Source organism: Anomaloglossus baeobatrachus, chromosome 11 (genome assembly GCF_048569485.1).
Source record: "Anomaloglossus baeobatrachus isolate aAnoBae1 chromosome 11, aAnoBae1.hap1, whole genome shotgun sequence".
In the NCBI taxonomy this organism is placed as follows: Eukaryota; Metazoa; Chordata; class Amphibia; order Anura; family Aromobatidae; genus Anomaloglossus; species Anomaloglossus baeobatrachus.
Genome location: NC_134363.1, coordinates 120,257,490 through 120,278,456, shown reverse-complemented (window position 1 = coordinate 120,278,456; position 20,967 = coordinate 120,257,490). Strand labels below are relative to the sequence as shown.

Sequence of the window (20,967 nt, the reverse complement as noted above, 5' to 3'; positions counted from 1 at the left end):
ATCTAATTATTAGAAAGGCAGATAAGGGGGGAGCAATTGTTCTTTTAAATGCTGGACTGTATGAGAAAATTAATCTCCAAGATCTAGAAAATGTTGATACCTATTTGGAGATTAATTATAATCCAACTGATAATTTCAACTCCCTTTTGAGTAAGCTTTTGGAAGAAGGTTTGGTTATGGGAGTAATGGATGATAAAATGAGAGATTATTTATATGTGTCCACCCCTTTTCTGCCTATTTACCACTCACTCCCTAAGATACATAAGAATGTGTTTCCTCCCCCAATGAGACCGATTGTTTCGGGAATCGGGTCATTGGGGGAGAATCTTGGGGGGTGGGTGGATCACCATCTACAACCTTTAGTTTATGATATTCCTGGTTTCCTAAAAGACACCAAGGAAGTGGTAAAAGCACTTGATAATTTCCCATGGAAGTCAACGTACCAATGGCTTAGCTGTGATGTGGTTTCACTTTACCCCTCCATCCCTCACCATATAGCATTACGTTGCCTCACGGACCACCTTAATAAATATAGCCAATATGATAACAATCTAAAAACTTTTTTAATTTCAGCGGTAGAATTTCTGCTGAAATATAACTATTTTTACTTTAATGGAAGATTCTTTTTGCAAAGATGCGGAGTGAGTATGGGGGCTCGCTTTAGCAAATTTGGTAATGGCCAGGTGGGAGGAAGATATGCTTTATAATGGAGAAAATCCTTTTTGTAAAAATCTATTATGGTATGGGAGATACCTGGACGACCTTTTGATCGTCTGGGTAGGCTCAGACGCTGAGATTGCAGATTTCATATGTTATATTAACAATAACGATTTTAATCTCAAATTTACATCCTATTCAAATTCTAGGGATATTAATTTTTTGGATATTTCCTTGAAAATAAAAAATGATAAAGTTAATATTACACCATTTAGGAAATCCACTGCGACAAACTCCATTCTAAAAGCCTCCTCCTGCCATATGCCACACACCATATAAAACATCCCAGTAGGTGAACTTACTCGCATTAAACGTAATTGTACGGACATTGAGGATTATAAAAAACATGAAAAAATGACATGTGAACGATTGTCATATAGAGGTTATCCAGCTTGGTCCTTAAATAGAGCGAAATCTATAATGGGGGAAACTGATCGTAATAGACTCCTGTTTGCTGATAAAAATGAAAATAAAAATAAAAATAAAAGTAAGAACATTAATAATAGAAATTTAGTTTTTACCACTAACTATAGCCTGCAATATAATAAAATCGCTGAAATAATAAAGAAATATTTACCAGTTCTAAATGAGGACCTGAAACTGAAAAGAATTTTAAGTAACGGTGCACACTGCATTGCAAAAAAGCGCCTACATTGGCTAATCTGCTTTCACCAAGTCTGTACCTGGGAGAGGGTACTAACAGGTTAAAGAAAACTTGGTTGAATGCGGATGGCTTTTATAAATGCGGTGTGAACCGATGCAAAACTTGCAGATATGTTAAAAATGATAAAAACTTTACCTCAAGCCACAATAAAAAAGAATATTCGATTAAAAACTATATTAATTGTAACACAGAGTATGTAGTGTATTCAATAGTTTGTACTTTGTGTGTTACTCAATATATAGGATGTACAAGTGGCCCTTTAAAGGTGAGGATCAGGAGACATATTTTAGATGCTGGAAACCCTAATGCATTAGCCGCATCTGCGGTTTCAAAGCATTTCAGCGATATACATGGAGGCAATTTAAATAGCATGGAAGTCATGGGGATAGAAAAGGTAACAAAACCGCTGCGGGGTGGAGATAACAGAAGGAAACTTCTCAACCGAGAAACCTTCTGGATCTTCACCCTGGAAAGTAGATATCCCCATGGCTTAAACAGTAGACAGGATTTAATCTTGCATTATTGATCTATTTTATTAAACTAATTTCTGGTTTACTCTTCATTATGGAATCTTTTATGATGAAATTTGACATCTATAAAATTGGAAGATAAAATGTGAATTATGATGTCTATATTTATATAAATGATAAGGTTTCATTCCCTCCATCTGGGATATAATCACCATGATTCCTAATATTACTCACAATGTTTAAATATGGTATTCTATATATTTGTATATGTGTTTTTAATTATGTATGTATACCTCTTTGTATCAACCCCCTTATAGTTAACCTCACAGGTGAACAATTAACTTTGGGTGGATTGCCTTCTTAAAGAAGGATTTGGTCAGTCTTGGTTCAGACCATGATTAAGACAGTTTGTTGAAACGCGTCGCTCTGACCTGGGCACATCTATATTTTTTATGCTGCATGTACCTGCTTGGATTTTATGGAAAATCAATAATAAAGAAGATAACTTTTTTAAAAAATTCATGTGATTGCGCTGGATTTACATTCTATTTCTACTTGGTGACTTCTGACCATCCGTGCGCTGATCATCTCCCACAGGACGACTATAGGTCTGCAGCAGGCTTGGTGTGCTGATAATAATATATATTTTAATAATCAGATTATGGTGTGTTTAATCACTAAGTTCAGTAGCTAATGCCATCTACTCTAGCCGAGCTGCTCAGCTCAGTGATTGGCTGCAGCAGTGACATTATGTTGAGAGTGCACATCACTGCTGCAGCCAGTCACTGAGTTCAGTAGCTAATGTCATCCACACCAGCAGAGCTGCTCAGCTCAGTGATTGACTACAGCGGTTAAGTGCCCTGTTGATGTGCCATCATAACTGTAGTCAAAACACTGAGTTCTGGCACTGGAATGGGGAGGGGGAGTGTTATCTGTCTTTCTTATTTTACACTACCGGAATCATTTCATGTTTTATTTTTGTAAAAAAAAAAATGGAAAACTCCCTTTTAAAGGGAATGTCTCATCATTTTTTTTTCTACCCCATCTGACAGCAGCATGGTGTAGGGGCAGAGACCCTGATTCCAGTGATGTGTCACTTACTGGGCTGCTTGCTGCAATTTTATCTGCCGCTGATATAGCAATTATCAGTATACTGAGCTCTGTATAACCCTGCCCACACCACTGATTAGCTGCTTTCTGTGTACACTGTGCATGTGCAGAAAGCTACCAATCAGTGGTGGGGGGTGGGGTTATACCGAGCTCAAGAATATGGAGTAAGTTTACTAGTGCTCTAGAGAGAATCTCAGGCTTATAAAACTGATTTTATCAAAATTATAGCAAGCAGCCCAGTAAGTGACACATCGCTGGAATCACGGTCTCTGGCCCTGTATCATGCTACTCTCAGATGAGGTAGAAAAAAACCTGGTGACAGATTCCCTTTAGAGAACTATTAACTATTGTATGTGCTATCTGGAAGCTACAGCAGACACGTAGGTATAGACTTAAACTACCCTTATGATTGCATAACAGCCCCTCTGTAATAGTGCTCAGTTTATATAGCAGTGAATTATTATCCCGATTTCTGGCCTGCACCCCCCACATTCCACAAGGCTGCATGCCAGACACAGACAACGCCTTCCCGGCAGTACTTTGGACACAACACACAGGATCTGCTCAGTTTGCAGCCAGACGACATTATTGTGCCTGTAGCTCCCGGTCAGAATGTCGGACTTTACTAATACCAGTGAATATGAGGAGCAGTTTGATCCACGGCTGTACCTGGAAACATACTTCCACCTGGGATCTGGCAGTCTGGGCGACGACTTCCTGAAGTTTGTTCTTGGAAATTTTAACAAGACATTAAAATCAGGTATGGAATGTAAAGATAGCTGTATTCTCCATCTGTACATTACAGCACTCGTGTATAAGGCCTTGTGCTCGCATTGCGCCAATGTGATCAGTTCATCCATCAGGTCCGGTGTGTCTGTGTGTTTCAGAATGACGCAAATACGGGCCAGGACATGTTTCTGTGCATCACTCTCACACGGGCGTAAAAAACGGATGTGAGGTAAAATGACATAGCACTGGGACCAATGTTAGTCAATGGGGCAGAGCAGATCCGCCAGTTACTCCTCAGCTTAAATCGGACTAAGGAAAAAATGGCAGCATACTACCATTGTACTCATCTATCCGACATGACTCGCCAGTGCAAGTCAATGGGTGCGAGAAAAAATCAGACACCACACGCATGTCCGTGTAGCATCTGTATGACATCCATCTTTTATGTGTTCATTCCATCTAGGCTAGAACACTGTGAATGACTGCAGAGTAATAGCTGCTGAGAAAGGAAAGCGTGCCATACAGATGGCGTATGGGGGATAGATAAGAAAGCCACACACTCGCATGAATATGGAAAACCAAATGGACTTCACTCGTCCCACTTTTCTGGATGAGAATGGGACCGATGTTTATATGCCAGTGTGAGAGTGCACTTAGGCCTCTATCACATGTCTATGTTTAAAATACACGTGTTGCACTGTCCGTTTTATACATCCATGTGACATCCGTGTGCTGGACATGTGTCCGTGTGTCATCTGTAACATCCATGTTACCAGTAGCGGAAAAAAATGCATGATACTGAAATGAATGATTTTTTATGTGTAAAAGATGTGCAAAGCTAGTAAAGTGAGAGATAAATGATAGATAGAGGGATAGATAGATGATAGAGCAAGATATAGATAGATAGATAGATAGATAGATAGAGGGATGGATAGATAGATAGATAGATAGATAGATAGATAGATAGATGGAATCATAGATGATAGATGGATGGATAGATAATAGATGATAGAGCGAGGGATAGATAGAGTGATAAATAGATAGAGGGATAGATAGATAGAGGGAGCAATAGATGATAGAGCGATAGATAGAGGGATAGATAGATAATAGATAGCTAGCTTGTACAGCCATTTATCAGCGTGAATAAATAATTTTAGAAACAAAAGACGCAGTTTTCCCCCTAAGCTGCGGGCTGCAAACCTCAGCTGTCAGCTGTACCTTTGCTGCTGCTGCAGTGGAAAACTGGGTAATATATGAGGTTGATGCCAGCTGTGAATTGCCAGCTTGCATCAGCCCTGGTATTACTAATAGGTGGGTGTCTAGCAGACACCCCCATTACTAATCAATCACTGGAGACGGAACTATGGAAATAATAAAGAGCGGCCATCATTCTTTAAGTAATTCCCATAGAACTGGATGTAAGTTATATAAAACATAGCTGCTCTCTGCTGTTTCTGAAGTTTCCACCTCTTGCCTCTTCCATTCTCACTTGTGTAAAACAAAAGAGACTACAGGTCTCATTATAATGATTCTGAATCCTGTTTTTCAGGACATCAGACAACTGGTGACTGCAATGTGTATTTAGCCTTACCTGATCCTTATCCATGCATGGCTGAGATGGGAATAACCCTTTAAGGCTGGGTTTGTACCAGTATTTTGAATTTTCTTATTCTATTCCGTATAATAAATAGAAAAACATGAACACAATACAATTTATTTAGCATTTCATAGCAATGAATTTAATCATTACTGTGACCATGGGACTAAAGACAATTTATAAGAAACCAGATCTAGCAGAGCTCGGAATGCTGAGCTCTGTAAACCCATCCACACCACTGACTGGCAGCTTTCTGTGTAACAAAAGGCTGCTAATTAGTGCTGGAGTCAGGGTTGGACCTGGAGGCACGAGACACCTTGTCCTGTTGTAATAATCTCCTGCTGATAAAACACTGATTTTATTGAAACAATAACACATAGCCTAGTAAGTGACACTTTACTGGAATCAGGGTCTCTGCCCATACACCATGCTACTCTCAGATTACATAGCAAAAACTTGGAAATTACTTCTATTTAAAGAGGTTGTCTTTACTTCTTCAATACTATATTCCTCCTTGCAAAATATAAATACCCTATACTTACCACCTACACTGGAAGAAAAGGTGATAAATGCAGCCCAATAGCAGTCATTCACTTTAGACAGAAATTCTTCCAAAATAAACTTAGCACTGAACTACCTGCGTTTTGAGTCCATTGCGAGAAAAGAGCAGTACAAATGTTTGTTCTGTTACATCCTCCTCTCCTCTGGCTTTATTTGGTGGGAGGAGGCCACAGGAGATGTTACATTTTTCTGCAGCGCCATCACAATGATTACATCGGTTTGGCTTTCTATGTGATGTGATGGATCGTCATACTGGGTCCCACAAATCGGAGAGGTACACTGTGGAAATTTATCTCATGATGTTACATATCCTAGTATAATCATTTCTTCTGTTGCCCAGGTGCTGTGACAGGATCTACTCTTATCGACATCGGCACAGCTCCTTCTATCTACCAACTTCTCTCAGTTTGTGAAAAATTTGATGATATTACCGTTACTTGGCATACTAAGAGAGAACTGCAGGAACTGCAAAAGTGGCTGAAGAATGAGCCTGACGCGTTTGATTGGTCCTCGGTAGTGAAACATGTCTGTGAAATAGAAGGAAACAGGTAGGCATAAAATAGAAGGAAAAAGGTGGGTGTGTAATAGAAGGGATCAAGTGCATGTGAAATAAGTGAAATGGAAGGAAAAAGGTGGGTGTGAAATAGAAGGAAAAAGGTGGGTGTTAAATAGAAGGAAACAAGTGGGTGTGAAATAGAAGGAATCAAGTGCATGTGAAATAAGTGAAATGGAAGGAAAAAGGTGGGTGTGAAATAGAAGGAAAAAGGTGGGTGTTAAATAGAAGGAAACAAGTGGGTGTGAAATAGAAGGAATCAAGTGCATGTGAAATAAGTGAAATGGAAGGAAAAAGGTGGGTGTGAAATAGAAGGAATCAAGTGCATGTGAAATAAGTGAAATGGAAGGAAAAAGGTGGGTGTGAAATAGAAGGAAAAAGGTGGGTGTTAAATAGAAGGAAACAAGTGGGTGTGAAATAGAAGGAATCAAGTGCATGTGAAATAAGTGAAATGGAAGGAAAAAGGTGGGTGTGAAATAGAAGGAATCAAGTGCATGTGAAATAAGTGAAATGGAAGGAAAAAGGTGGGTGTGAAATAGAAGGAATCAAGTGCATGTGAAATAAGTGAAATAGAAGGAAACAGGTGGGTGTGAAATAGAAGGAATCAAGTGCATGTGAAATAAGTGAAATGGAAGGAAAAAGGTGGGTGTGAAATAGAAGGAAAAAGGTGGGTGTGAAATAGAAGGAAAAAGGTGGGTGTCAAATAGAAGGAAACAAGTGGGTGTGAAATAGAAGGAAACAAGTGGGTGTGAAATAGAAGGAAACAGGTGGGTGTGAAATAGAAGGAAACAGGTGGGTGTGAAATAGAAGGAAACAGGTGGGTGTGAAATAGAAGGAAACAGGTGGGTGTGAAATAGAAGGAAACAGGTGGGTGTGAAATAGAAGGAAACAGGTGGGTGTGAAATAGAAAGAAACAGGTGGGTGTGAAATAGAAGGAAACAAGTGGGTGTGAAATAGAAGGAAACAGGTGGGTGTGAAATAGAAGCAAACAGGTAGGTGTGAACTAAAAGCAAACAGGTGGGTGTGAAATAGAAGGATACAGGTGGGTGTGAAATAGAAGGATACAGGTGAGTGTGAAATAGAAGGATATAGGTGGGTGTGAAATAGAAGGATACAGGTGGGTGTGAAATAGAAGGATATAGGTAAGTGTGAAATAGAAGGATACAGGTAAGTGTGAAATGAAAGGAAACAGGTGGGTATGAAGTTACCTCCGTCAGATAAATCACGGCACATAGGGCATTACCAAATTTTCTGTGTATGTAAGCAAATTGTATGGAATATAATGTTTAGGCCTTAGTTAGGAACGGTAATGTCAGGAGCAGCAAGGATACATTTTCATTGCTTATGTGGCGCCCCTGACCTGGTCAGGCACCACAGAGTATTGCACCCATGCGGGGACAATGCTTCCAGGTAATTTCCAAAGGCCAGGATGAGGTGCACACACAAACATATAGTGACCAGGCCTCCCACATTACCAGAGGGGACCCTTGGGTAGCCAGAAGGGGTTAACTTTCAATTCCCAGCTAGGGGTGTGTTCAGGGGCTGGTTGCTAGGAAGCAGGGCAGAGAGAGGAAGAAGGAGGTCGAGAGAAGAGGGTTGAAGTGTGAGGAAGCAGGGCAGAGGAGCTCTAGAGTGTGAGACAGGTCCTGAGGAGTGCAGTAGCTGAAAGCGGGGGAGAAAGGAGTACCGTGGGTCGGCCTGAAAATCATCCAGAGAGAGGGGTGGCTGAGTACGGAGATCCCGGTATCCGAGCACACAAGGGGAACTAGATCCCCAGTTCATGCAGCAAATCATTCGGAGCTGCTCAACTCACAGGTGGGGATACTTCATGCCCTCACCACTACTACGCAGAGCTTGAGCCAAGCAGCAATCACCAGGCCCATAAGGGGACAGGGCCAGAAGCCATCCCACCAAGGCCACGCTGCCGGCAGACGAGCCAGAGAGAGGGGAGCAGGGTGGTAACAGCTTCCCTGGAGGGGTCCTACCACGCTTCAAGCAAAGGATCCTCCTAAAACAGAAAGAGTGCAAGGAAGGCGAGTGGACAGCTACCCTCAGAACGGCCTCCTGGAATTCCTGGTTCAACCTGGTTATCACAGTGTCGCCCGGGCATCTCACCGTGACCTCCAAACAGTGAGTAAACACGTTGAAAGACTTCTTGGACTGTGTTTGAGTCATTCTGCGACCTGTGGTCCCACACACATACACCGGGGCCTGGGGCTTGCCTCACTCTCAGGGGGCTAATATACTGACTGCACCCACCATCAGCCCCAGGCATCCCTTAATCTGCAGTGGCGGTCCCCGCTGACCGCAATACTGAGAGTGGCGTCACGACAATCCTAAAAGAAGGTTCCCTACCTGTGACCAGACTGTTCCATCCACGTGGAGTCCCTGAAGGTACTGCACCGACACATACTAGCGGGGCTTCACAACTTCTGGCGTCACGAACAGGATAAGGACTAGACCTGTTCAGACAGGTGACCGTGTGCCTCAGAGGTCCGACCGCAAAAATTGAACCGCCGCCATATTGCCATCTTCAAAAGCGCGCGCTGCAGCCCGCGCGAGGGAGAAGAGCACCGCCCACGAAGAGGTGTGGCCGCCCCAGAACCCCCACAATTCAGAGAGCGTACTGACCCAGGAAGTGGAAAGGGAGCGCGCAGATTTTTGAAGAAAAATGGACGCTGCAGGAGGTAATGCCCCTGGTCAGGGCGACGCAGCCCAAGCGATGCCAGCCCCCGTCGCGCTGGACGCAGCAGCGCCTGGTGCCGGTGCCGCGGTCGCAGCCGCGCCGGCCGAAATCTCCCCCATAATGCCAGTTTCCTTGCTGTATGTCCCAGGAGCGCAATGGCTGCCCCAATACGCCGGTAAAATAGACACGCTGACCGGGTTTAAGAAGAAGATCAACACCCTGCTAGACATGCACGCGATGACTGGTAAGCAGAGGGCCGCTGTGGTGCTGGGACAATTGACTGAAGCAGCAGAATTGGAAGCTGAGTCCTGGACCAATGATGACCGGAGCTCTGTTGAGACCATCTTTGCCAAACTAGCAGCTGCTTTTGAACACCGCACCGAGGGAGAGCTGAGGACGGACTTCTATAACTGCCGGCAGAAGCCCCAAGATAGCATAAGAGCCTATGCCCTCAGGCTGCAGGCTGCACTACGGGCTCTCAAGCTGGTGGACCCTGTCAGTGATCAGGAAGGAAACCGGATGATGAAGGAACAATTCTTGAGGGGCCTGCGCTCTCCTGAGGATGGGAAGCAGATGAAGCTGTGGTCCCTGGAACACCCTGACGTGGACTTTGCCATTCTGAAAGACAGGGCAGTGAAAGCACTCCAACCTCCTGTGGACACAGACCCCGTCGCACCAGCATGGCCTGCCAGTTCCACGGCTGCAGGAGCGGAATCCTCCTCGCAGTCCCTGATGGCTGCAAAAGGACTCAACACGCCAGCAGAGACCATAAGTACGCTATCCTCCCAGGTGCAACAGCTCACTAAGGACGTCGCACAAATCCTGAAAGCAATGCAGTTGCCCTCAGAGACCAAAGTCCCTCATCGGATCCTGCTAGCTGACAGCCCAGAGGACGTCCCTTGGATGCGGAGGAGAAGAGGTCCCCCAACCCGAGGCAGGAGCAGTGATCGCTATGACTCATCTGGACAACCCATCTGTCGTCGTTGCCAGGAGGCAGGACACTATGCAAGGGCCTGTCCTTTAAACGAGCCAAACCTGGGGCCGGGGGCCAGTCCTCAGGATTAAGAAGATCAGGCCCAAGTCGCTGCTGTGATCAGTACGTGGGTGGACGTCCTGTCCTGTCCATCGTCCTGGACGGGATCCCTACCCCGGCATTATTGGACACCGGCTCTCAGGTAACCACGATCCCGTATGTCCTGTATCGTAGGTTTTGGTCGGACGACGATCTCCGACCACCGGACCCCTCCCTCACCATCTATGCTGCCAACGGACAACCTATAGACCAGATCGGGGTCAAAGAGGTAACCATAAAGGTGGGAAGGCAGGAAATGAAGGGACAAGGACTGATTGTTGTGGACACTGATATTAGAGAAAGGAACCCGCAAATGATTTTAGGCACTAATGTCATAGAAAATTGCCTAGAGGAAGTGTTGTTGTTGCTTCACCAGATTGTTGAAGGTGCTGAGGGCAGGTCGCAAAGAGCCTTGCAAAAGGAGATCCGAATCATTCTGAGGAAGCAACAGGTAAAACAGGCTGGCGGTGAGATTGGTAGTGTACGGGTGATGGATGCTAACCCCATTGTGATACCCCCACGGAGTGAAATGATGATGTGGTGTAGAGCAGCGGTAGGTCTCAGAGGACAAGATTACCAGGCTGTACTAGAGCCCACTCATTCAGACCACTGGCCCACGATTCTGACAGCCAGGGGGGTAGTTGATGTACACAAGGGACGAGTGCCTGTACGAGTGTTGAACTGTGGGGAGGAGGAAGCCAGACTACCAAGGTACGCTACCATAGCCAAACTGTTTACATGCTCAGATGACGCCATAACACCTGTAGGTCCCCTGACACAAGCTGACTCAAAAGAGGGCGAGACCTCCCAAAAGCAGTTAGAGGATTGGTGCCAGAAACTACACGTGGGGACTGACTCTACACCCGACTACCAGAAACATGGGGTTTACAGGGTCGTGCAGGAATACGAGCAGGTCTTTAGTAAGAACCCACTAGACTTTGGTAGGATCAAAGGGGTGCAACATCACATACCCACAGGCAGTCATCCTCCCATTAAGGAAAGACATAGGCCTATTCCACCAGCCCATTACCAGCGCACAAAGGACATGCTGAAGGACATGAAGGAGGCAGGAGTCATAAGGGACAGTTGCAGCCCCTGGGCAGCTCCCCTAGTCCTGGTGAGGAAGAAGGATGGCACGATGAGGATGTGTGTGGATTACAGACGGATAAATCAGATAACACACAAGGATGCCTACCCTTTGCCAAGGATAGAGGAATCCCTCGCTGCCTTAAAAACCTCCAACTACTTTTCTACCCTAGATCTTACTAGTGGCTACTGGCAAGTATCTGTAGCAGAGGAAGATCGGGAGAAGACGGCCTTCACCACCCCAATGGGCCTCTGTGAGTTCAACAGCATGCCATTTGGACTCTGCAATGCCCCCGGGACCTTCCAGAGGCTTATGGAATGCTGCCTAGGGCACCTCAACTTTGAGACCGTCCTGCTCTACCTGGATGATGTCATCGTGTACTCCAAGACCTACGAGGACCACCTGAAACACCTGGCTGAAGTCTTTGAAGCGCTATCCCGATATGGAATGAAGCTGAAACCATCCAAGTGCCATCTACTGAAGCCAAAGGTCCAGTACCTAGGTCACGTGGTCAGTGCAGAAGGAGTAGCACCGGACCCAGAGAAGGTCACAGTCATCCAGGAATGGCCCACACCTACTACCGTCCGGGAGGTACGCCAGTTCCTTGGCTTGGTAGGCTACTACAGAAGGTTCATCAAGGGCTACACGAAAATGGCAGCGCCTTTGCAAGAGCTCCTGGTAGGCCACCCAAAGAAGAAAGGAAAGACCTCCGGCCCGCCATTTCACTGGGGAGAAGCAGAAGAACACTCCTTCAGACAAATGAAAGGGGCCTTGACGGGTGAAGAGATCCTAGCCTACCCTGACTACAGTCTACCATTTGTGCTGTATACAGATGCCAGTAATGTGGGACTGGGAGCAGTGCTTTCACAGGTGCAGGAAGGCAAAGAGCGTGTGATTGCTTACGCCAGCAGGAAGCTCAGGCCTACTGAAAGAAACCCAGAAAATTATAGCTCATTTAAGCTAGAGTTCCTGGCCATGGTATGGGCTATCACAGAGCGGTTCAAACACTACCTGGCAGCCACCAAATTCACTGTCTTCACGGACAACAACCCCCTGACCCACTTGGACACTGCTAAATTGGGTGCCATGGAGCAGCGTTGGGTAGCCCGACTGGCGAATTATGACTTTACTGTCAAGTATCGAGCTGGCCGCAAGAACGGCAACGCAGATGCTCTGTCCAGGATGCCTCACCTAGCAGACGAGGGTGAAGATGTAGATGATCTTGAAGAGATTGAGCTGCCAGCGTTCCATCGTCATGGAGCAAAACAGTGTCGGCAGTTGCGTGCCAACCGCCAAGAGGTGACCCTGAACCCACTACCTCACTACAACTGGAAGGAGACCCAGGAAAATGATCCAGCGGTAGGCTTGGTAAAGAAACTGATCAACCAGCCTGGCGCCAGCCTTGACAAAGGAGCCCCATCTGAGGCACAGTACCTATGGAAGGAGAGGGGTCGATTATTCATCTATCAAGACAAACTCTACAGGAGCATTATTGACCCGAGGACGCATGAGAAGGTGTGGCAAGTGATTGTACCACAGAAGGATACGAGGATGGTGCTAGAAGCCTATCACAATGGTGCAGGCCACTTTGGTTGGAAGAAACTGGAGGCCCTACTTAAAGTAAGATTCTACTGGGTGGGCATGAGATCTGCCCTAGAGAAGTGGTGTCGAAACTGCGGGCCCTGCAATCTTAGAAGAAAAGACCAGCACAGCCAGAGAGCACCACTCCAGCCAATCCAAACTAAACGGCCCCTGGAGATCGTGGCCCTGGACCATGTAAAGTTGGCACCCAGCAGACAAGGCTACAACTACGCTCTCACTATGGTTGACCACTACTCCAGATTCCTGGTGGTAGTACCAGTCAAGGACTTGACAGGTCAGACTGCAGCCAAAGCTTTCCAGACACATTTCTGTCGACCACATGGCTATCCAGATCAAGTGCTCACTGACCAAGGACCAGCCTTTGAAGCTGAAGTGTTTAAGGAGTTTTGTAACCTATACGGCTGCCAGAAGATCCGTACTACGCCTTACCATCCTCAGACCAATGGCATGTGTGAGAAGATGAACCACATCATTCTCGACCTTCTGAAGACGCTCCCACTAGAAGAACGAAGTCAGTGGCCGGAAAAACTGCCCGATCTAGTGGACATGTATAACAACATCCCTGTGAGTTCCACGAACTGCACACCGGCATACCTGATGAGGGCCAGACCAGGGAGATTGCCAGTAGATCTGGAAATGGGAGTTGAGACCCCTGAAGACCATCAACAAGGTGCTGATTGGGATTCCAACCGCCAAGCCCAATATAAGAAAGTACAAGAGTGTGTGGAGCGAAGCCTGACTCAGCAGCGTGAGAAACAAGAAAAGGCCTACAATCGAAAAGCACCTGCTGTTCCTTTGATGCCAGGAGATATAGTTCTCAAAAGAAAGAGAAGACGTCATAAACTTGACAATCACTGGGAAGAAGAACCCTATACTGTGTTACCATCGACGCTTAGCAATGAAAAGACATGCCTTATCAGCAAAGATGGAGGAAAAACAACAGCTGTCGTTTCTAGAGATCGCTTAAAGAAATGTCCTGAACAACTAAGAATCCCTGAAGAAATTCCCAACCCTTTGCCAGTTCAAGAACCAAAAGAAAAGATGATCCATACTGTACTTGGAGATTTTCCAGCAAGTTGGCCTCAATACAATGGAGCAGTAGTTATTCCGGTTATTACATTCCCTCAATCTGGAGAAGTAAGAGACCCAGAAGAACCTGTTCAGAACCTGGAAGAGCCAAATGTAGCTGAAGCAGAAGACCATGCACTGGTATCAATACCTAGCACACCTATTATTCACATTGAGACACATACATCGGGTAGGAGGACACAACCTCAGACAGATGACAGTATAGTACTGCGTAGATCAACCCGCAGCAACTTTGGTCAGCTCCCATTACGCTATAGAGAAAGTACAGTTTAGTTCAAAGTGACGGTATGAAATGTAATGTTTAACCTGTTTACAGTTAAGTAACGTTTAAGTGAAATGTGCCCACAAGGACTATTGTGAGACCTCCTTAAAATGTTAGACCACTGGTTATGAACTGGCTTTAACCACAAACTTTGCATTGTAAAAAGTTACCTCCTTGGTATCAACCACAGAGTCTGCCTGTTGAGGGGCATGGCTCTGCACCAACAAGGGGGCACGCCTGTTTATGGGGCCTGCCCTCCAACACTCGGAAGCGGGTACGCCTGTTTATGGGGCCTACCTTACACCACTCCCCTCAGGAGAGGAAGATTGGAGGAAAGGTCTGGGGAATGTGATGGCCCAGCCCTGGTCACCAAAAGGACCGGCGACCTACCTCCTGGAGGTTTTTGGGTGGGTTTCGGACATGTGGGTGGTTGGTGGTGAAATGGTACCTGGTATGTTTAAATGTAAATAATTGCCCCTGTGTGGGAAAAGTTTGTAATTACCTTTTTTCTTTCTCTTGTCTTTGCAGCCCGAGGACGTGCTGATGATAACTAAGGGGGAATGTGGCGCCCCTGACCTGGTCAGGCACCACAGAGTATTGCACCCATGCGGGGACAATGCTTCCAGGTAATTTCCAAAGGCCAGGATGAGGTGCACACACAAACATATAGTGACCAGGCCTCCCACATTACCAGAGGGGACCCTTGGGTAGCCAGAAGGGGTTAACTTTCAATTCCCAGCTAGGGGTGTGTTCAGGGGCTGGTTGCTAGGAAGCAGGGCAGAGAGAGGAAGAAGGAGGTCGAGAGAAGAGGGTTGAAGTGTGAGGAAGCAGGGCAGAGGAGCTCTAGAGTGTGAGACAGGTCCTGAGGAGTGCAGTAGCTGAAAGCGGGGGAGAAAGGAGTACCGTGGGTCGGCCTGAAAATCATCCAGAGAGAGGGGTGGCTGAGTACGGAGATCCCGGTATCCGAGCACACAAGGGGAACTAGATCCCCAGTTCATGCAGCAAATCATTCGGAGCTGCTCAACTCACAGGTGGGGATACTTCATGCCCTCACCACTACTACGCAGAGCTTGAGCCAAGCAGCAATCACCAGGCCCATAAGGGGACAGGGCCAGAAGCCATCCCACCAAGGCCACGCTGCCGGCAGACGAGCCAGAGAGAGGGGAGCAGGGTGGTAACAGCTTCCCTGGAGGGGTCCTACCACGCTTCAAGCAAAGGATCCTCCTAAAACAGAAAGAGTGCAAGGAAGGCGAGTGGACAGCTACCCTCAGAACGGCCTCCTGGAATTCCTGGTTCAACCTGGTTATCACAGTGTCGCCCGGGCATCTCACCGTGACCTCCAAACAGTGAGTAAACACGTTGAAAGACTTCTTGGACTGTGTTTGAGTCATTCTGCGACCTGTGGTCCCACACACATACACCGGGGCCTGGGGCTTGCCTCACTCTCAGGGGGCTAATATACTGACTGCACCCACCATCAGCCCCAGGCATCCCTTAATCTGCAGTGGCGGTCCCCGCTGACCGCAATACTGAGAGTGGCGTCACGACAATCCTAAAAGAAGGTTCCCTACCTGTGACCAGACTGTTCCATCCACGTGGAGTCCCTGAAGGTACTGCACCGACACATACTAGCGGGGCTTCACACTTACAGAAGGCTTTTATTAAATATATAGTTCTTAAAGCGGGAATAAAAAAATAATTAATCTCATTCAATTCATTATCCTGTAATGTTTATCCCGAGGAGCTGAATCCATACTCAAGAACAACCTCATGTACATAAAGAGGTTTACATTTCTGCCCAAAATATAAAATAAAGCCTTAAACTTCTATTTACCCTCAATTATAATGTTGCTCCACTACTGTTCTATTGGTGATATACCCGTAGGATAGGTTATCAGTATCAGATCAGTGTGGGGGGTGATACCCGTTATCCCCTCTGATCAGCTGTTCTCAGTGTCCATGGAGGCCGAATATTAGCAGATGAAAATCTAAACAGCACAGCGCCATCACCTAAGTAGTGGCCACTGCCAGGTACTGCAGATCCACTCCTATTCATACACTGCTTAGTAAACCTCCATGTTGCTGCTGCTTCACTCCATCCTATGAAATGAATAGCAGGAATCCTTCTCTGTGTGCTGTACTGTGCAGGGCAGACATCATAGTAGCTAATCTTCTCCTACCAGCTCAGAGTCTTGCAAATTAGGAGGTAGAGGGAAAAACTGGTGAAAATGCAGTATACAAAACATATCCTGCCAAAGATCGTGTTATTCCTCAAGTACACACAGGACATGTTATTGTGAAAAAGTGATCTGAAACGTACTTAGGGGTGCTTTACACGCTGCGACATCACTACCGATATATCATCGGGGGTCACGTCGTTAGTGACGCACATCCGGCGCCAGTAGCGACATCGCAGCGTGTAACACTAATGAGCGACGATCAACGATCGCAAAATCGTTCCAAAACGGTGATCATTGACACGTCGTTCATTTCCTTAATATCGCTGCTGCCACAGGTACGATGTTGTTCGTCATTCCTGCGGCATCACACATCACTATGTGTGACACCGCAGGAGCGACGAACATCTCCTTACCTGCGTCCACCGGCAATGCGGAAGCAAGGAGGTGTGCGGGATGTTATGTCCCGCTCATCTCCGCCCCTCCGCTTCTATTGGTCGGCGTCTTAGTGACATCGCTATGACGCCGAACGCACCTCCCCCTTGAGAGAGGGATTGTTCGGTGGTCACAGCGACGTCGCTGACAAGGTATGTGCATGTGACGCTGCCGTAGCGATAATGTTCTCTACGGCAACGATCACACGATATTGCACACACGACAGGGGCGGGTGCTATCGCGCATAACATCGCTAGCAATTGCTAGCGATGTCGCAGCGTGTAGAGTACCCCTATGCCTTCAAAAAGGAGTTTACAGACCAACCAGAATTATGACCCATCCTCAAGATATGTCATCAATATCAGATCATTGGGGTTCTTACACCTGGAACTTCAACAAATCCAATGTGAAGATTTATAGAGCTGGAACAGCACAGCTCTGTACACCCAAGTGAATAAGCTTTGAGCTGCCATACTATTCTGCCATGTCACGCAGTCCAACAATCTGACTCTGAGTTATGTGAGGTCACAGCTGGCTATTCACAGAAAGGGTACTGTGAGAACTGCTAAAAGTGACCTCAGGAAAACTCAGTACCGGACTGTCGGACAGCACTGCCGCCATGACATGCAGTCAGACAGTCCGGCACTGAGTTCAGCTTACGTCACTTCTGGCAGCTCCCACGCTGCTCTCAGTGTGTCCTGGAGGCCGCAGTGCGCGATCATATGATCTAATGTCACTGCTCAATGTGGCCTGTGGATGTAGCAGAGCCAGGATCTTGTGGGACGTTGTGTGGATTATGTTGGACCTGCGGGGGGTGTTTTTTTTTTTTTTTTTATTCTTACAGGGTTGGTAATGAGGGGGGGTTTCATAGACACCTCTCTATTACCAATCCAGGAACAATGGCAGCTGTGATTTTTGACAAATCACATCTGACATCAATCAACCCCATATATTACCCTGATTGCCACCGCACCAGGGGAATCAGGAAGAGCCGGGTAAAGCGCCACAATTGGCGCATCTAATGAATACACCAATTGTGCTGCTGCTATTTTTAGGCTGGTTGGGGACCTTCCAAACCTGAGAATACCAGTCCCCAGCTGTCTGCTTTAACTGTGCTAGTTATCAAAAATGTGAAGGAGCGAATGTCGTTTTTTAAAATTATTTATGTAAATGATTTAAAAAAAAAAATGGCGTGGGGCAGCCTCTATTTTTGATAATCAGCCAAGAAAAATCACATAGTGGGGGGCTGCAGTCCACAGCGGACTATATTACCTGCGTTTGTTATCATAAATTGGCAGGGGACTGCACGTCAAAGTGGCGTAATACTCTGACAACATTGTTCCCAGAAGCGACCTGTGTTTCAGAGATGCATCCAGGCCTGGCTTCTTCAGGGCACTGAGACTCATAATAACATCAGCCCCCTGATGAAGCCAGGTATGGTGAAACATGTCGGGAAGGCTATTAGCTGAATGTTTTTAATTAGCTGAATTAGGGAGAGATTGTCAAAGGGATAATAATAGGAGACAGTCTATAAATAAGTTCTCTCTTCTGCTATGGTTTTTAATGGTCAAGCATTTAATATTAATGAAACTAAATGTTACATTTTAATGGTTTTGAGTAAGGATACCTTTAGTTGCCTGTGGCAAATTGTTTGTAATTCATCTGTTTTCAGTGCCGCTCTAGTAGGTCTCCTAAGATTTGTGACCTGTCGGCATCTCCTGTGTTTCATGGAGTGCGCTGGAAGTCATAACTCAATACAAGTCTATGAGAGTCTTGTTCTGGCTTTCATAGACTTGCATTGAGAACTTATGATATAACTTCTGACTGTCCAGAAGTATCACAAGATGGCACCACAAAACTGGAATGATGCTGAAAAAAGGTTAAGCCGCTGGAGGATGAGTATAAGATCGCGGGAAGGGGACTTAAATTTAAAGCACAACTCTAACACTGAAAAAAACAACAACGCTGGAGTGGTGCTTTAATGTAGAGTTATTCACATCTCAAAGGTACAGTGTAGATGATAGTTCCTAATAAACAGTCGTAGGTTCCTTCAATTGTGCCTTCAAAACGTTATTTTGTGTATTGCTGACAAAATACCTGATTTCGACTTAATCCCCCACTACCATTAGCAGAAGCCATGAACTTTATAGCTTAATGTGAAGCCTCTGGCGTTCTGACAAGATATGCAGATCCCGGGGAGGCAGCGTGACTTGATAAGAGCTATCACCTTTGTGTTGCATCAGAGCTGACCTCTTCAGTAATTGCGCAAGTCAATAATTCCTGCAGATAACTCTGTAATTTGCCGAAATGTCAGACTGGGGTAGTTTGGGTCCACTAGCGGAAACTACTGTGCAAACCAGTGTAAAGCTCCTTTACTTGCATCATTCTGACATCACTTATAGGTCATGTTATTGATGGGAACCAATGTGTAAGGAGTGAAGTAACTCGAATACAGAAAAACATTAAAAACTTAATTTGCTTAGTTCGGCTCAATAGTGCATAGATCAAGTCTCATGGAGAAAAATAATACTACCACTGGGATCTCCCACTTTAAAGCTACATTTCTTTGATCAGTATCCGTTGAGTTTTGGCTTTGGAGAATTTCTGCACCATATCCGCACCTTAGTTTATTTGAATTTTTTTTTTTTTTTAATTGTGTGTTTTTGATGCTGCGTTTTTATAGTGTTTTATGTCTATTTTTTCTGTCATCCTTTAATCTGTGTTTCAATCACACTTCTGTCCCTTCCTTCCCTGGGGTGGGTTAAGGTAACAAATTACATCTGGTCAAAACATTGGTAAAGGGCCCGTTACATGCAATGACATCGCTAACGAGATGTCGTTGGGGTCACGGAATTCTTGACGCACATCTGTTCTTGTTAGCAACGTCGTTGCGTGTCACATGTACGAGCGACCGCTAACGATCAAAAATACTCAACTTATCATTGATCGTTGACACGTCGTTCATTTGCAAAATATCATTGCTGCTTCAGGACGCAGGTTGTTCATCATTCCTGAGGCAGCACACAACGCTACGTGTGACACCCCGGGAACGACGAACAGCAACATACCTGCATCCAGCCAGCAACGAGGAGGTAAAGTAGGCGTGACTTTCATGCGTCTGCTCTCCGCCCCTCCGCTTCTAATGGACACCTGCCGTGTGACGTTGCTGTGATGCCGCACGAACCTCCCCCTTAGAAAGGAGGCTGTTTGCCACCCACAGCGATGTCGCTAGGAAGGTAAGTTGTGTGACGGGTAACAGCGATATTGTGTGCCACGGGCAACAATTTTCCTGTGACGCACAAACTACGGGGGCGGGTGCTTTCACCAGCGACATCACTGACGATGTCGCTGCATGTAAAGCCCCCTTAAGGCACAGAAATCCGGTGTCTCCACTTTTAGGGATAATAAGGAGGTCAGGAATAGCCTATGGTCCCCTAGCGTGAGGAACAGAATAGGAGATCTCTGTCCCTTGCCATCCACTGTAACTCCAATATAGAAGAAGAACATGAAACTACGTCACTTTGTTTCAAATATTTATTATAAAAATTGAGTTTTAATTTTCTTTCATAGTATTGACCAGAAAGAAAAGGTGGAGAAACTAAAAGGACGGATAAAACAAGTTTTGATGTGTGACGTCAGTAAGAGCAATCCATTGGCCCCTCATGAAGCACCCAAAGCCGATTGCCTTGTTACAACTGTTTGCCTGGAAGCTGCTTGCAGGAGCTACGATTCTTATGGGACGGCCCTGAAGAACCTTTCTAATCTTCTTAAACCAAAGGGACACTTGCTAATGGCAGGAGACCTTGGGGCCAATTACTATGAAGTTGGACCTAATAAAGTTTTTTCTCTGCCTGTTAATGAGACTTTTCTGAAGAAAGTCATTAGTGAAAGTGGCTATGAGATCATACAACTGGTATCTTTCGGAAAGCCAGAAGATGCCGATTTTGCCAATTCTGATTTTGAGGGCTTTTATTTTGTTCATGCTCAAAAAAAATAAGCAATTAATGGATTTGTGGATACAGGAATTTACCTAATTGTATCTCACTAGAGGTGGAATAAAAAAAGATTTGTATAACAATACATATATATACAGTATCTTGGGATTTTGAGGGGGTCAACATGTTAAGGGAATAAACAGTTTTTCTCATAGCTTGCC

The 20,967-nt window shown here is 45.6% G+C and overlaps 1 protein-coding gene across 1 annotated transcript; it reads left to right on the top strand.

Moving 5' to 3' along the window:
* The first annotated feature begins 3,505 nt into the window (after nucleotides 1-3,505).
* On the top strand, nucleotides 3,506-20,960 carry LOC142256205 (nicotinamide N-methyltransferase-like). The gene is made up of 3 exons (XM_075327774.1): nucleotides 3,506-3,721; nucleotides 6,189-6,396; nucleotides 20,382-20,960. Exons 1-3 carry the CDS (start codon nucleotides 3,574-3,576, stop codon nucleotides 20,806-20,808), a joined length of 783 nt encoding a protein of 260 aa, XP_075183889.1. The 5' UTR covers nucleotides 3,506-3,573; the 3' UTR covers nucleotides 20,809-20,960.
* The last annotated feature ends 7 nt before the right edge of the window (nucleotides 20,961-20,967 follow it).